The sequence below is a fragment of the Camelus dromedarius genome, chromosome 2 (genome assembly GCF_036321535.1).
Source record: "Camelus dromedarius isolate mCamDro1 chromosome 2, mCamDro1.pat, whole genome shotgun sequence".
Classification (NCBI taxonomy): Eukaryota; Metazoa; Chordata; class Mammalia; order Artiodactyla; family Camelidae; genus Camelus; species Camelus dromedarius.
In genome coordinates, this window is record NC_087437.1 from 61,861,576 (window position 1) to 61,879,269 (window position 17,694).

The window sequence follows — 17,694 nt, forward strand, 5'->3', positions numbered from 1 at the left end:
AGACTATACATTTTTTGGGGAAAAAAAAAAACTCCAGAAAATATTATCCTTAGTACCTCATGTCAAGGAGTTCATGATGTCTTACTACCAGTGATATTGGCCTTGATCACTTGGTTAAGGTAGCTTCTACTGGATTTCTCCACTGTAAAGTTGCTGTCTTTCTGTAGTTAATAAATGGCTTAGGGAGGTACTTTGAGATTATGGAGATCCTTTTTCTCTACAAAGAAATTCAGAGAACTTTTGATACCAAGCTGACCTGTGTTTCCAGGGAGGAGTTCTCAAGCTTTTTGGTCTTGGGATCCCATTCATTCTTAAAAATTATTGAGGACCTCAGAGAGCTTTTGTTTTACGTGAGTTATATTTATCAATATTTACCTTATTAGAAATTAAAGCAGTTATTCTAAAAATATTTGTTTTGAAAGTTTTATTTTAAAGTTATTTTATTAAAATAAAAATGAATAAATCCATACATGTTAACATAAATGACATATTTTATATCAAGCAACTATTTTTTTTGCCAAAATAAACAAAATAATTGCACTCAATTTATTGCAATATGTAGTTTTGGTTGAAATACATGAAAAAAGATTTGACCTCACACAGATAATGTGGTTAGAAGAAAGAGGACTATTTTAATAGCCGTTTTTAAAATCGAGGCATAGTTAATTTACAGTGTTATGTTTCAGGTGTACAGCAAAGTGATGCAGTCATATATATATATATATATATATAATCTTTTTGAGATTCTTTTCCATTATAGGTTATTACGAGATATTGAATATAGTTCCTTGTGCTATACAGTAGGTCCTTATTGTTTATCTGTTTTATATATAGTAGTGTATATATGTTAACCCCAGACTCCTAATTTATCCCTCTCCTTTCCTCTTCAGTAATCGTAAGTTTGTTTTCTATGAGTCTATTTCTGTTTTGTAAATAAGTTCATTTGTATCAGTTTTTTAGATTCCACATATAAGTGATATCATATGATATTTGTCTTTCTCTGTCTGACTTACTTAGTGTGATAATCTCGAGGTCCATCCATGTTGCTGAAAATGGCATTATCCTGTTCTTTTTTATGGCTAAGTAATAATCCATTGTGTATATATATGTGTTCGTATTATATATTTGTGTATTTTATATATATGTGGTCTGTGTATATATATATATCTGCCACATCTTTATTTACTCATCTGTCAGTAGACATTTAGGTTGCTTCCATGTCTTGGCTGTTGTAAATAGTGCTGCTGTGAACATTGAGGTGCACATATCTTTTCGAATTAGAGTTTTCTCAGGAGTGGGATTGCAGGATCATATAGTGACTCTATTTTTAGTATTTTAAGGAACCTCCATATTGTTCTCCATAGTGGCTGAACAAATTTCCATTTCTATCGACAGTGTAGGGGGGTTTCTTTTTCTCCACACTCTCTCCAGCATTTATTATTTGTAGATTTTTTGATGATGGCCATTCTGACTGGTGTAGGGTGATACCTCATTGTAGTTTTGATTTGCATTTCTCTAATAAGTAGCGATATTGAGCTTCTTTCCATGTGCCTGTTGGCCATCTTTATGTCTTCATGGGAGAAATGTCTAATTAGGTCTTTGCCCATTTTTTGATTGGGTTGTTTGTTCTTTTGATATTGAGCTGTATAAGCTGTTTGCATATTTTGGAAATTAATCCCTTGTCAGTTGCATAGTTTGCAAATATTTTCTTGCCTTCTGTAGGTTGTCTTTTCGTTTTGTTTATGGTTTCCTCTACTGTGCAAAAGCTTTTAAGTTTAATTGGGTTCCATATATTTATTTTTGTTTTTATTTAACTCTAGGAGATGGATGCAAAAAAAATATTGCTGCGGTTTATGTCAAAGAGTGTCCTGCTTATGTTTTCCTCTAGGAATTTTATAGTATCTGGTCTTACATTTAGGTCTTCAATCTATTTTGAGCTTATTTTTGTACATGATGTTAAAGAATATTCTAATTTCATTCTTTTACATGTAGCTGCTCAATTTTCCCAGTTTAATAGCCTTTTAAGATAATTGTGACTGTTCTTCGATACGTCACTAAAACTTGACAGTGGCAGCTTCTTAAGTGTTAGACACAGTGTGGAATCTAATATATACCAATAAACTTTCATATTCTGTTACATAAAAATCCATTGGTTCATCTTATACTTTGAATGGATCTTTAACGTATGCATGATTTTCTAACACTATGCGTTAGTCATTTCGAAAATAATTAGTTCAGAGTTGTGAGGTCTTGTAGATGTTGATATGCAATATCAAAAATTCATATTCATCCATATCTTGTAGTAACTGATAATGAAGAGAGTATGAAAAGGAATATATGTATGTATGAATGAAACATTATGCTGTACACCAGAAATTGACACAACATTGTAAACTAACTACACTTCAATAAAAAAAAAAGGCACATTCATTAACATCCCCACCAACCCATCAGAAAAGGCTTTCAGTATTGGGAAACTGACAGGTTTATAGTGAGAGATAGAGGTTTTCCAACATTCTAATTTCATTTTAAAGCTCAGATTTTATAACTGGCAACAAATACTATCGGTTGTTTTCTTGAAGTGACAGGCCATTTTGTTTAATTTTGAGAAAATATGTACCAACTACCCCATTCCTGAAGAGCCATAGTTTCTAACGGTAATTCTGTCAAGGGGAAACCCTCCTGTGCTTCTCCTCTATTCTACTACAACATCCTATGCTTCTGTACTCTGGTCACCAAATGTGTGGGGGTTTCTGTTTATCTGAGTTAGTGTCAGATCCCACAAAGCTGCCCACACTTCAGATGCTATTTGCAAGTCCAGGTTGTCATCTGTGCTTCTGACCAACCAGCTATAAATGGGAGGTTTCCATTACCCCTTCTTCAGGTTGAGACATTTGCTAGGACAACTCACAGAACTTGGGAAAACAGTATTTACTGCAATACCTGTGTGTTGTAAAGGACTATAATTCAGGAACAGCTAGAGGAGAAGATGCACAGGACAAGATTTGGGGGAAAGAATGCAGAGCTTCCATGTCCTTTCTGTTTGCACACCCTCCCAGCACCTCCACGTGTTCGCCAATCAGAAGCTCTCTGAACTTTTCCTATGGTTTTTTGTGGAGGCTTCATTACTTAGGCATGGCTGACTAAATCATTGGCTATTGGTGATTAATTTAACCTCCAGTTCCTCTCTCCTCCCTAGAGGTTGGTGGGTGGGGCTGAAAGTTCTAATCCTTTAATCTACAGGGTCGGTACCCTTGGCAGTAAGCCCTTATCTAGGGACTCTGCAAAAATCACTTCTTTCACATAAACTGTACTGTGGTTGAAAGGGGTTTGTTAAGAATAACGAAGAACATATTTCAACTTTATGCCCTGAAGCTATTACAAGAAACCAAATGTCATAACAAAAGACCCCCCTAGCTCTGATCACTTAGGAAATTACAAAGGTTTTAACAGCTGTGTGCCAGGAAGAGGTGGGAGGCAGAGACAAAATACGTACATACACACACACACACACACACACACACACACACACACACACACACACACACACATGTGCGTGCACATATATATTCATATACATACATATATATCCTTTCCTGTCAGAATGGTGATCTGTGAAAAACACAACTAGTTCAACTTGCAGCTCAGTGATACAAGTGCTTTTCCTTGGGCAACCACTGTACTTTGGTATGCAACAGAAGTACATTTTTTCTGGTGTGCAGCAGAAGTGTACTTCTCATTTTTCACATAGGCTATTTAAAAAACATATACTCAGAAGTAAAGATATAGTAAAATGAATGATTTTTACTGATTTTTCAAGGACATTTTTAAGTAGAACTGGCTCCACCCCCTGCCCCCACCACCCCAGATCTATCCATGCATGGCAATGATGACACTGCCTTGATTCTAAGATGCCAGCGGCTTTACCCACCATTGCTTTTGAACCATCAAGGCAAATGCCACCACAGTGAAATAATTTTTTATTCATAGGCAAATAATTTCCTAGAATTATTGTAAGAATAGTTTTGACTCCATAGGTTCCCACAAGGACCTGCAGAGCACTGTTTGAGAATTGCTCTTCTAGAGTGATTCAGCTCTAGGTTCTAGAGTGATCCAGTTCTAGGAAGCTGTAATGTAACGATATAATTCAAAGTGAGTTTGAAAGAAATATTTTAATCAAAGTCTATAAATAAGTCCAGTAGTAGAAGAAATAACAGTTGGCAAAAGCACCTGACTATTGAGAATAGAGTCATACTGTACTTGAATGTGGATTTATTACTAAAGTGTTAAAGTGATCTGCTTTAGTATTTACTGTTTATAATTAGTACAGTTTATCAAATTACTCTATTAATCACTTCATGCTGGTACTTTGCTTGCCCTGGGAGGAGCTAACATGACCAGTCTAGTAAAGGGAGACAGACAATTAAAATACAGGTGATAAAATCATGTTTCCAATCTGGTTTTCATACAGCCTAGATGCCACTTAAGCAATGCACGCTCTCACCATATTTACCATGTTTAGCTCCAAAACACAGATTAAGCAAGTTTTCAGCTTTCCTGGCATTTTTTTTTTTGAGGAACTGATTTTTATAATGTTAGGAATAATCACTAAAACAGCTTCACAAATCAGTTCTATTTCGTTGTCAATATATGAACAACTCTTTTGTTTGCTTTGCAAAGAACCATAACCAGCCAGAAAGAGAAAGAAAAATGCCATATGATATCACTCATCTGTGAAATCAAAAAAAAAGGACACAAATGAACTACTGATAACTTAGAAGATTGATTTCTTGAATATGTGTAAGCACATTTGACTGATGTTTATGATTGGATTACTGCATTCTCTTGATTCTTACTTTGTAGTTGGCTTTACTCCTTTGATAACTATGTAAGTTTAAAAAGCTAAAGCTCTAAACTGTTCTTAGAAACGAACAGTACATACATGTAAATTAAAAAATATGTGCAGTATATTGTATATATGTATTTACATGCAATATATTATATATATGCAGTCAAATTGTGTCAATTACCTAATAAAACAAAACTGAAAAAAAAAGAACCATAACCAAATTTTAACATTGTGCTATAATTAAAAAGCTTTTTGTTCTAACCAAGAATATCACTTTCTTAGGCCTCTTCACTTCTAACATCAGCATTAGCAGGTGGTTTTTTTGGGCCATTTACACAAAGAAACACTTTTTTTTTCCTCTTAAGTATTATATTGTGATAGCTGATTATGTTGTCAGTGTCCTATTTATGATTTTTTCCTTTATTAAACTTTTATTGCTTTATAACATAATATTAAAAAGTATACATATCATAAGTGTACATCTTTTTTCCCCTTCTGTGCTCTCTGAATAGTGTAGTCTAGTGAGCAAGTGTTTTTAATTTAAAAGTTCAATTTTTCAACTGTTTTTTCCTATGATGAGAATTAGAAGTTGTACTCTCCAAGTTCAAGAAAGTGAAGAACAAACTCTGTTTGGCTCTAGATTGAAGCTCTTAGAACGTAACACAGAGCCTAACCAGCTCAAGTCAGTCGTTAACAACCCTGCCTCAGTGTACTTACTGCTGATTATTAGACAAGCCCTAAAGGCCATACTTCCTCCACTCTGTTACTTCTGTTTGTAAAGTCAGCACATCCTTGAACGTTCCATAACCACCTCCTGGATTAAAAAATTAAATATTTCCAGCACCCTAGAAGACCCTCTCATGCCTCTCCGTCACTACACTCTCCTCGCTATCCTGACTTCTAATACCATGTATTTATTTTGTCTACTTTTGAAATTTCTAAAACTGGAATCAAATAGTATGTGCTCCTTTAGGTATGGCTTCTTTTTAGTCAACATATGTTGTAGATTTACTTGTGATATTGAATGTAGCAGTTCCTTTGTTGCTTCACAGTATTTATTATATGGACATATCTTAATATTTTTTATTCATTCCAGGGTTGGTAGACATTTGAGTTTATGAACATATATACATATCTGTTGGCTGTGTATCTAAGAATATAATTGTTGGGTCATGGATTATGTTTATTTAGCTCTATATATTTAACTCTAGTAGATATTGCCAAACTGTTTTCCAAAGTAGTTGTACTTATTCATAATTTTAGATTATTGGGAGTTAGTCCTGACATTTATATACAAAAACATTTACATATACACAAACAGTCCCCAACTTACAATGGTTTGACTTATGATATTTTGACTTTACAGTGGTGCAAAAGTGATACACATTCAGTAGAAACTGTCCTTTGAATTTTAAATTTTGATCTTTTCCTGGGTTAGTGATATGTAGTACAGTACTTTCTCCTGATGCTGGCAGCAAGCCCCAGCTCTCAGTCAGCCACGTGATCATGAGGGTAAACGGCTAGCACCTTTACAACCATCCTGTATCTGTATAACCATTCTGTTTTTCACTTTCAGTGCAGTAGAAAAAATAACATGAAATATTGAGTACCGTATTATAAAACAGGCTTTGTGTTAGATGATTTTGTGCAGCTGTAGGCTAATGTAAAAGTTCTGAGCACACTTAATGTAGACTAGGCAGAGCTATGATGTACAGTATGTTAAGTGTATTAAATGTATTTTTGACTTCTGATATTTCCAACTTGTGATATTTTTAACTTATGATGGATTTATCAGGGTGTAACACCATTGTAAATGGAGGAAGATTTGTGTAGATACCTTTATACCGACACTTTTCATTTAACCACTCTTGTAGTGTTTGATCCAGTACCACGATGTATTTTTCAGGGGCTGTTTCATATATGACACACTTGGTTTGCTTGATAGGATCATTTTGCATCTCTTTTTTCACTAGCCCTCGGATGAACTGTATGAAAATTTGTCTGGAGCAGAGCCTTTGAAAGCTAAAAATGTCTCTCCACTAAAGAGTCTATGTGAATTAAAATAATGTTCAAAGGATAGGCAATCTGAGATGAGAACCTTCTGCTCACAATTGAAAGTAATTAAGCACGATAAATTCAGTTTTCATTTTAAAAAATTGATTGCTCCTCATCATTGTTATTCCATTGACTCTATTACAGATAAACCTCCTAATCAAAAAGCGTATTGAACTCTTTTAACCTGAAAAGCTTACATCCAGTATTTGCTCCAAAATCAACCTAACGGAACCAGAAAGATTAGCAAACAGAAGCATGTAGACTATCTTGTCCTCACTGTAGGTTCAAATTGGGCCTGTCCAGAGATGCTGTGTAAAAATGGTTGAGAGCCCAGACTGGGAATTAATTTTACTTTGGAGTGAAATATTTAATGCTACTGTTAAAGGTGATCTGGAATGTTCTTTCTGATGACTTGTATAAATTTATACTGTTAATAAAAGGTGGCAAGTCTTGATCTTCGTTGCTGCCAAAGAAAAAGCACATCTGCTAAAGATTACCATCTTTTGCTCAATTGAGAAGCATTTAATAATAATTTAATTTAATAATGCTTCTCAATTGAGAATAGCCAAACTTAAAATAGATTTCTAAGCCTAATATGTCCTAAAAACGGCAACTATGTATGTATACTTGTTATACAGAATATGGTAGTTAAAATGGCAATTGTATGTATACATGTATATATGTATATATGGCAAGAAATTATGAGTGGGACACACAGAACTGTTGTTTTCCTTAGATGATGTCTCATGCTGAAGGACAACAAAGAGACTTAATTAGACGAATTGAATGCCTTCCTGCTTCTGGCCACCTTAGTTCCTTGGACCAGGATCTCTTAATGCTCAAGGCTACTTCCATGGCAACTATGAACTGCTTAAATGACTGCTTTCATATTCTCCAGTTGCAGCATGCATCACATCAAAAAGGCTCATTGCCTTCAGGTAAGTTATTGCTTAAAGGTAAGACTTAGCACTGCAGGCCAATGGAAAGGGCTAACTGCATTCTTTGTAATTCTACTCCAGAAAATCTTAATTAGAACAAAACAAAGCAAATAGAAAACCAGCAAGCCTCTTGGTTTTTAATTATCGCACTAATGTTGTATAAAGTCTTTTTTATTATGTCCATTTTCAAATGTAAAATGATTTTTAGTCTTATATAATTTAAATATCCCTTTAGAAACCTCAGACTCACCATGTCAGAAAATGAACTCAAAACTCACATCTTCTATATTTTTATTAAAGTTGATGGCATCACTATTTCTCCATCTATCAAAGTAGAAATGTTAGAATCATTCCTTGAGTTTTGGCTTAGTCCACTAATCATTATTTCCGGATTGAGAAATATATATTAAAGTCTGTCAGTCACCTTTCAGTTTGAAAAATAAGACATGCATCTAGTATTTGAGAACACTTAATTTGTTGAACTTAATTTACTGAGGCAAAGAATGTTATTGCATGGGGTAACAAAAGATGAGTTTTCCAATTAAATAAGATGAATAAACTCATCATTTTTAAAATTGAGATGTAATAAACATATAACATTGTGTAAGTTTAAGGTATACAATGTGTTGATTTGATACATTTATATATTGTGATATGATTACCACCAAAATGTTAGCTGATACCTCCGTCATATCACATAACTGTCATATTTTTTGTAGTGAGAGCATTTAGGATCTAGTCTCTTAGCAACTTTGGAATATTTAATACATTATTGGTGACTGTATTCACTATGTTGTACATTTGATCTCTGGGACTTATTCATCTTCTGGTTGCAAGTTTGTACCCTTTAACAACATCTCTCCAAACCCCTCAACCGCATCACATTGTATTAATAGTAGTGACCCAGTATTTCCCAGCATTCTTTGTTCTCTTATCCAGCTAACTCCCCTTGCTTGTTTTTTTTTTCCCCCTTACTTGTGAAAGAAAGATATTTTAGAAAGAAATTGAGACTTTGCTCAGGAAAAAGTTAACTACAGTCAGATCTTGATATGGATATGGTATGAATCCCATCCTGTGTGGGCCTAAATTCAGTATTTCAAGCTAACAGTAACAAGCTAATGGTAATTGTAGATATAGGTCAGGGCAGTATTACAGAGGCCAGTAAGTTATTTGTGTTGCTTTTAAGGAACTCATAGTCAGCTTGGGTAAGAAACATGTAAATAGTTAAATATAATTAATATGTAAAGTATCATTTACATGGGAACAAAGTACTGTGGGAGAATATATGAATGGACTAATACTTCTGATAGGAAAGTATGGGAAGGACACAGAAAAGCTAGGAAAACCAGTTAGCTTAGGGGTGGGAGGCAGGGGAAAGGGCATTCCAGAGAGATGGAAGAGCCTAAATTGTGAGTTGAGAACATGGACTGGTGCCTCAGAGAAATTGTAAGTAGTCCAATATACATTTCTCCTATTTTAAAGCAACATACTCATAAAAAATTTAGAAATTACCATTCAATTGAAAAAAATTGTACATTATCCTACCAAACAGAAATTGCCCCTGTTAATATATTAGTACATGCCCAACCAGGCTTTTCTTTTTTTCTTAGTTTTTATTTTACCTCACTGTTGTTTGAAAATCTATGTTTGTAAATAGGTAAGCAACAGGACATATTGTATAGCACAGGGAATTATAGCCATTATCTTATAATAACTTTTAGTGTAGTATGATCTATAAAAATCCTGAATCACTATGCTGTACTCCTGAAACTAATATAATATTGTAAATCAAATATACTTCAATTCAAAAAAATTATTTGATTTATTCAATACTGTGTAATTTTTTAATTTCTTAGAATTTCATTGTTGTAGTTTTATAGCCATATTTTTAAATGATTGCTTCATGATTAATGAAGTATGCACAATATAAATTTGTATTTTTTAAATTAAAATGAAACACATTGTAAACTTTACAGAATTGTTTAAAGTAAAAGATGTTCTCTCTTATCACTGTCTTTTAGAGCACAGACTTGTGAGTATTTGAGGGAATTAATTCAGTAATATTGCTATTTCTCGCAAATTGCCATGTTTTCCAAATTAGGTCTGTAGAAATTTATTCTTAAGTCACTTGAGAATGAAAATATAATTATGAAAAAACTGAATTACCTTCCCACTCAAATTTTGAGATGATCGGAGAAGTGAAATTTAAATAAAAACTAGTGTTTAGTCCCATGAGGTCTTAATGTGTGTTATACAGAGACACAGTAGTAATTATTGCTTTAGAGGGATCCCAAGACCAAATGATTGGTATGATAAAGAATTTTGGTATGGTTTCCTGTCAGTTGAGTGACCTCCTAAAACACATCTTTTAAAGTTTGGTGTTTGTGTCCATTTTAAATGCATTTTAAATGTTAAAAATAAACATTTCAAGGTAGGTGCAAAGTGGTTTCATTTCTTTGGAATTTTGCAACAGGTTCCGTTCATTTATCTAGGGCATTACCATGACTGTGTATCCCCCCAGTGCCAAGTGAAACTTAACTAAGTAGCAAGGCAAACTGCCTGGTAGCCTGATAAGTACTTTGTAATTTATTTCTCTACTGAAGTCTGGGATTTTATTATAGACTAAGTAAATTCCATACGCCTTTTAATTTCTGCTGTAGTAGTCTGAGCATCCCTTAATGTAGCATTCTATAATCAAGCTTCTCTGCAACCTAGATCAGCCTCTGAAATCAAATGGAACACTTTCCATTATTGATTAGGCATAGAATCCACTTTGTTAAACTAGTTGAGGGTAATAAGAGACATTGAGTCATTAACTGAGAAGATGACAGGTCTCTAAATGAGACCACGGTCTTTTACTAGGTCAGCTATTATTTATTCAGTAGAAGAGCCTTTGAGTTTAAAAGTATATGGAGCTTTTTCATATGACTGGAAAAAAAAATGGACATGCATTTGCAATTCTTAAATTAGATCAAGAAAATTATCTTGATTGGTTAGAAAGCTGCTACTGAGAAAAAGTTCAATCCCAAACTGAAGCAAATTTTACTGTTTCACAATCACAGCCTCCTCCTGTAATTGTGACTCTCTTCAGCCTAATGGTATACTTTTTATCTCTTGAGGGACATGGTTCATGCAGGAAAGACAGCAAATCAACTATTAGGCTGGGAATATACTTTCTGAGTCACAGATTTGCCCAAGAAGTGAGTTCAGTACTGTTCAGGGTTGATTCATTTAAATGGTATCTGATTTCAAGTTACAAGTTACTCTGTAGTAAAATACCCAATCATGATGCTTATGCTAATGAGATACAAGTCACTGTCTTGCAGAGTCTCTTAACAGGCTGAATTGCTTTTAGTCTTATAGGCTCAAGGAAAATTGTTAAATAAAATCCACATCTGCTGAACTTTCCAGATTATGAGCAAGTTTCAGCGAAAGTTTTCTCTTACTTCATCAGGAACGACAATCGAGTGGTTAGAACCAAAGATACCTTTATCAAACCACTATAAAAATGGAGCTGACCAGCCCTTTGCAACTGAGCAGAGTAAGCCAATGGCAGTCCCAGAGGAGCAGTGTGTTGCAGAATCTGGACTATTAGCAAGGGTAAGGTAATGTGAAAATAAGGGTTTGGTGTAAAAATTAGTAATCATTGAAAAGTATCAGTTCTCTTTTCATTGTCAGGACATGCAAGTCCATTTAACAAGAGCAGACTCTAGACGTTGTTCTACCTTAAAATGCATTGGCTTTGGAAGGGGTCTGCTGTATAAAATTTGTACATGTTCTGTCTTCCAGGTTAAATTATGTGCCCTTTTTAGTTTTGGTTTACCCTTGCTTGATATAAAAGTATTTAAAAATTGAAATTTACATGTTTTTCTTTTTTTGGAAAATAGCTTTTCTAATAGAAGATTATGTACATGATATTTATCTCTTACATTTCTTTATTTAACATTATTTACTAGGTGTTTCATATTAAATTTACAAGTTTAAGAGTTTACTATTAGTTTTTCTGATAGTAAGCACTTTACCAAACCAATTTTTAAAAATTTATTCTACTTAAATGGCACACAGTTTAGGGTTTAATATTTTTAAAGTATTATTCATTCCACATTTCTCAGAAGCTGAAGAGTGTTTTCTTCTATTCATAGTTTCACCGCTGTAACAAATCATACTGGGTTTTTTTTTTGCCTTTTGAGTTCACATCTGTTACTTTTATGGTTATCATAATTACATAGATAGTTTTGTTTTAAGCTCTTTTCATTTGATACTTTCAAGGCCTATATAATTAAAGTTTTAAAAGCTTGAAGTAGGCTATTGAATGTCTAGGGTTTTTGTTATTTTTTGTCCTTATAAATAATTCTGTATCATCTTGTCTGGTTTTTTTTTTTCCTCCCCTTATTTCTTTAGGTTATATTCCCAAGTAGAATTACTGTGTCAAGAGTAATGCATAGTTTATGGTTGTTTATATATTTGCAAATTAGTTCTTTAAAGAAACGTATGACATAGGGACTTCCAAACTGGCAGGGGTTTGACTCAATGAGGCAGGCAATGGCAGCAGGGTGGGCAGGGGAAAGAAAGAAGAAGTATGAAATCCTTATTGTCTATAGCTTTATGACTAATTCATTTGTGGAGTCAAGCAGTTAGTAAATATTTATTAAGCTGTCTAGTATTTGACAAGTCCAGTGTTAAGAATTAGAGGGCATACAAAAATAGAAGACAGTTCTTTCACTGAAGAGACTAAAAATCTATTTAGAGTCACAGCACATATACACCAAAACAATGAGATGATAATATGAAGCTGTATTTATTTTTTCATCTTAATTGCTATTGTTTAGGCTCTTGGGTTATGGGCATTCAGGGAGAGAAGAGAGATACATTGAGTAGAGAGGATGAGGAAAGCTTGAGAGAGAAAGTGGAATTGGAATTGGGCTTTGAAAGGAGATAAGATTTGAAGAGAAGAATAGTAGTAAGGGACTCTCAAGATGGAGGAGTAACATGAGCAGAGATACTAAGGCATGTATACTTACTTACTTTGGAGAAGGCTTGCCTAATGATTTTGAACTCAGGTCCTGTCATTTACTAACGTGAATCAATTGATTAACCACTCTTAGCTTCCTCATCTGTAAGAGAAGGGTAATAGTACCTTTTAAGATTGTTATGAAGATAAAATAAATTCAGCAGAGCTCCTGGTTTATGGCAAATGATCCCAGGGTTGTTGGATTTTACAAATCCAGATGACCATTTACACTGTGAAATAATAATCCCTGGAGCACTGCTCCACAGAATACAGTGTAAATTGTGTCCCTGAGGAAGATAAAACTCATATAGAAAAATTTAGTCTTACTGTGATAGGTAATGAGGTCTTGAGCTTGGAGAGGGATGTGATATATTTAAAAAGATCAATATCTGGTACAACTTGGAATTAAAGTGTGTATAGAAGGCTGTGGAAGTAGCAATAAAGACAAATGAATAAATACTGTACATTTCAAGTGAAAAATCAGTTGAACTTGGTGATTGACTTGATACAGGGTTGGATCAAAGATAACTCCAAGTTTTTGAGCCTAAATGATTAAAATTGTGGTGCCATTCACAAAGCTAGCAAAATTAGGAAGAAGGAGCTTTTGTTTGTTTGTTTGTTTTGAGGGGGAAGGTAATCAGGTTTTTTTTTATTTAATGGAGGTACTGGGGATTGAACCCAGGACCTTGTGCAGGCTAAGCATGTGCTGTACCACTGAGCTATACCCTCCCCCCAGAAAGAGCTTTTTGAGAGAAAAGATTTAGTATGATTTATGAACATGTTGAATTTTATGTGAAGAGGATATATGATTGTTAATGTATATGAAAAGCAATTGGAAATGATGAAACCAAAGCTTTGGTGCAAGAGAAAATTTGCAAGTAAAAAATTATAAACTGTAGGTCATATACTATAATATTTTCATTTTTCTGAATGAGAGTATAAAGCATGTTGGAAATCAGGATAGAGGCATATGTTAGAGATGGGGCACAGAGGTGGGAAGGAGAGGACTGGTGAATTACCAAATCTTTTGAAATGGTGAGTAGACCAATATATCACCTAGTGCAAGTACAAGAAAAATAAGTGCATAGATTTTTTTTTCAGTTACTAAAGACATTATACTCCACTCAAGCATACCAGAAAAGACCTGAATTGTTTTTGAAAAGTTAACATATGCTTTCTTTGGAATACGAATTTTAATGCAAACTGGAAATGTTTATTACAATAGTGGAGATTTCACTGTCAGATGATAGAGGAGGTAAACCCCAATGAGGTTAGAATGAAGCCCACAATTCCTTAGTGCCCAAGTCAGGGATTAGGAGGACAAAAAATGGAGTTAGTATGAGTTTTTTGGAATATTGGGGTTTCCCCTTGCCATGTAATCTCCGGATAGTATGAATTCCCAGAAATTCAACAGCTCTTGCAACTTTATTTGCTAACCATCCTGGGTTTGTAGGGGTTTTGTACATTTGAGCATGTTTACTTGAATTTTGGTAATGCTTTTTTTTACCTTAAGCTTTTCTTTAAAAAAGACATGATGATCTCTGAGAAGCATTTCAAAAAGGAAAGAGAGCTTCCAAATTCTTCCATTCACATCAGGCTTTATAATCAGTATTTAATTGTGAATAGAATTCCTTTTTTTTTTTTTTTCCTGTTCGAATAAGTGATTTGAATATTTTTATAGAAACAACAAAAACTGTATTCTTTTAAATAGTTTTTCTACCAGATTATGTTTTATCTCTTTGGTTTAATGTTATTTTCATTAGAGGAAACCACAAAGTAAACTTTGTATTATATAATAATATTAAGGCTATATTTGCATTATTAATCTGTGTCCTAGGTTCTGACCTCATATGTAATGAAAGCTTTCAGAAGGTTGGAGAACATTATTTAATCGGGACCTATTAGGTTTTTTTTCCTCAACATTTCTCAAATGAAAAATTATTATTTTTGATATTCATATATAGAGAGGGGGGATAATTCAGTTTTTCCCCTTGTTTTATGATGAGTAAACACTCATAAGTGTACTTAAACTATATTGTGCAACTGATTTAGGGTAGATAACAGGAAATACCTCCTACCGACTTACTAGCCTTTGAAAAGGAATTGAGAAACTTACCTTTGGGATCTCTCCTCAAGGTCATAAAAACAGAAGCAATTCTGATATACACAAACAATAGTTGTGTTTGGTCTTTGAAGAAATAAACTAGACCATTAATTTATTTATCAGAATGTGAGCTGATAAAGATTTCCTTGGTAGAAGGGAACAGGAAAAAGGAGAAAAACAGAGGCAAAAGAATGACCAGAAACCCATTATTCTTTAATTCTGTCACCATGTTTTATACTTCGCTTTTAATGTTTTGAGAACATTAAATTCTTGATTTTGTGCCTGATTAGGGTTGGTTTTCTTTGCCTAGCTACTATATAGAACAGACAGGCTTCTTATTTGATAGGAAGAGAAAATTAAAGGCAGAGACATTAACAAAATCATTTCCTTTTAAAACCCTCATAACTTAAAATTTAACACAATAACAAAGATAATATACTCATATAAATCTCTCTTGCACAAAGAGGTACCACTGAGAAAGATGGGACACCATCCCCACATAAACATGTAAAGTGGTATCTGATAAGGTTATAGAATCTTGGGATTTGAAACTGTTGTTCGTTGTTTACATAGAAATAAATAAGAAATTAAGTTTCTCTTAATCAGTTATCTGGAGCTAAGACCCTGTGGAGATGAGAGTAAACATTTTTGGTTTTTCAAGGGGTTGTATTATTGATTGATTGAAGAACTGTGCAGAGAACTTTTTGTGGCATTAAGACTGCATAAGCAACTACCGGGTTTCCATACCTGCACCTAGAAGTCTCTTCAACCCCAGTTTCTTTCTGACAACTCTAAGAATGAGTGAATATCTAAATATAGATTACAGAAGTTAGACTTGGCATGTCCAGTCACTGTAAAATTTTACCTTTATAGCTTTATAGTTTTAGCTTAAACATAGGGCAAATACTTAATTCTCAAAACACCTTGAACTTAAATTATAGGTAGTGGTAGAGTCCCCAGGTAAGTGGTCAAAGCCTGCAAAGCCTAAGATTCAGATGAGACATTTTTCACTCTTTCTGAAAAATTTTGTTTTCATAAAATATATGGACTTTATGTGCGATATATATGGCAAAACCACAGTATGTTCAATGTCAGTGATAATGGGTTCATTGAAGGAAATCGGTTCCATGGCCAAGTGATGGCAGTTACATTTTCAGAAAGGTTTGTGTCTGTTCTCAGATTCATTTAAGCCCAATATAAATGTCTTTGTCTGACGTTTATACTTTTATTCTTAATGGATATTAAGAAGCACATGTAATAATGGATATTAATAAGCACGTTTAACGATAGACTTGCTTTGTGTTACATCAAGGAACCTGAAGAAATAAATGCAGATGATGAGGTGAAGGACACTTGTGACAACAAGGAGGATGACCTGGGAGCTGTGGAAGAGCAACGCAGTGTTATCCTCCATCTCTTGTCACAGCTCAAGCTGGGCATGGATTTAACAAGAGTAAGTAATGGGATAAACTGTCTATAGAGGTCATTAAGTCAGGACTATACCATTAAGTGTTCAATGTTGCCAGGGCTTTTTAACCTTTCAGAATTGGTTTCTTAGTCTCTTGGTCATTTCTTATTTTCATAAAAAAATGTAATGGTTTTTTGGTGTAGCATTAAGTCACATGGCACATAAAGACCTACAGTCTTCTTGTTCCTGTACAAAATAAAAGGGGCCCAATGGGATACAGAACTGGAAATCCTAAAGAAAAGGATACAGTCCCACAAAACCATGGAAGTCATTGATACTTCTACTTTACTCCTACTTCCCACGTTGGGTAGTGCATTTTGGTATTACCTGTAACAGAGGTCAGCAAACATTTTCTGTAAAGGACCAGATAGTAAATATTTTTAGCTCTGTGGGCATAGGTCTTTGTTAGAACTACAGGTGACCCTTGAATAATGCAAGGGTTAGGGGCACCAACCCCCCACGCATACCTTATGTTTACATGGTCTGCTTACAAGATGAATCATCTGTCTGTCAGTACCTACCTCAGTATTGTCTTACATAATACAAACACTGTAGCTGTTATATGTATTACTAACACTTGACATCAAAAATGAGAAGATAATGTGAAAAAAATTCTTATTTATTTACAGGTATAATGATTCGTGCATTGATAATGAAGAAACAGCAACATGATTGCTTTATGATAGCTTAGTGTAATCGGCTTCGTGGTAGCCTAGCCCATACACTAATGAATAGTTATAAAATTTTTATGGCATACAGTATTATAATCATATTCAGAATATAAAATTGGAAACATTATTATATTGAAAAAATGACATACCTGTGATGATTTGCAGTTTTTCACATGAGAGAGGCATACTGTACGGTAATGTAATTCTGGTAATGTAATTCTTTGAAAGCAAAGTTATAAAACAGTAAGAAAACTAACATATTATTAATTTTATACTAAATATCACTCACCTCACCCCTTTGTAAGGATAGACTATCCACTTCAATACAAGTCTTGCACATGATGTTCTACATGTATATTTTTTGTATGTTTATTGGAAAAAATCCACATATAAGTAGACCTGCAATTCAAACCCATATTGTTTAAGGATCAACACTACTTAACCCAGCTTTGTATTATGAAAGCGGCCATAGATAATATGTTGGATAGGCATGGATGTGTTCCAACAAAACATTATTTATACAAATAGGAGGCCAGATTTGGCCTAAAGGCCATAGTCTGCAAACCCCTGGTCTACAGGCTTGCTACTTTAAAAATGT

General features: G+C 34.0%; 1 protein-coding gene across 1 annotated transcript in view; it reads left to right on the forward strand.

Moving 5' to 3' along the window:
* Window positions 1-17,694, forward strand: part of OSBPL11 (oxysterol binding protein like 11) — a 72,680-nt gene that overhangs the window by 28,316 nt on the left and 26,670 nt on the right. The window contains exons 6-8 of the mRNA XM_010994453.3: window positions 7,641-7,842; window positions 11,297-11,442; window positions 16,270-16,410. Coding sequence (XP_010992755.1) covers window positions 7,641-7,842; window positions 11,297-11,442; window positions 16,270-16,410 — 489 coding nt within the window. The remainder of the gene's footprint in view (window positions 1-7,640; window positions 7,843-11,296; window positions 11,443-16,269; window positions 16,411-17,694) is intronic.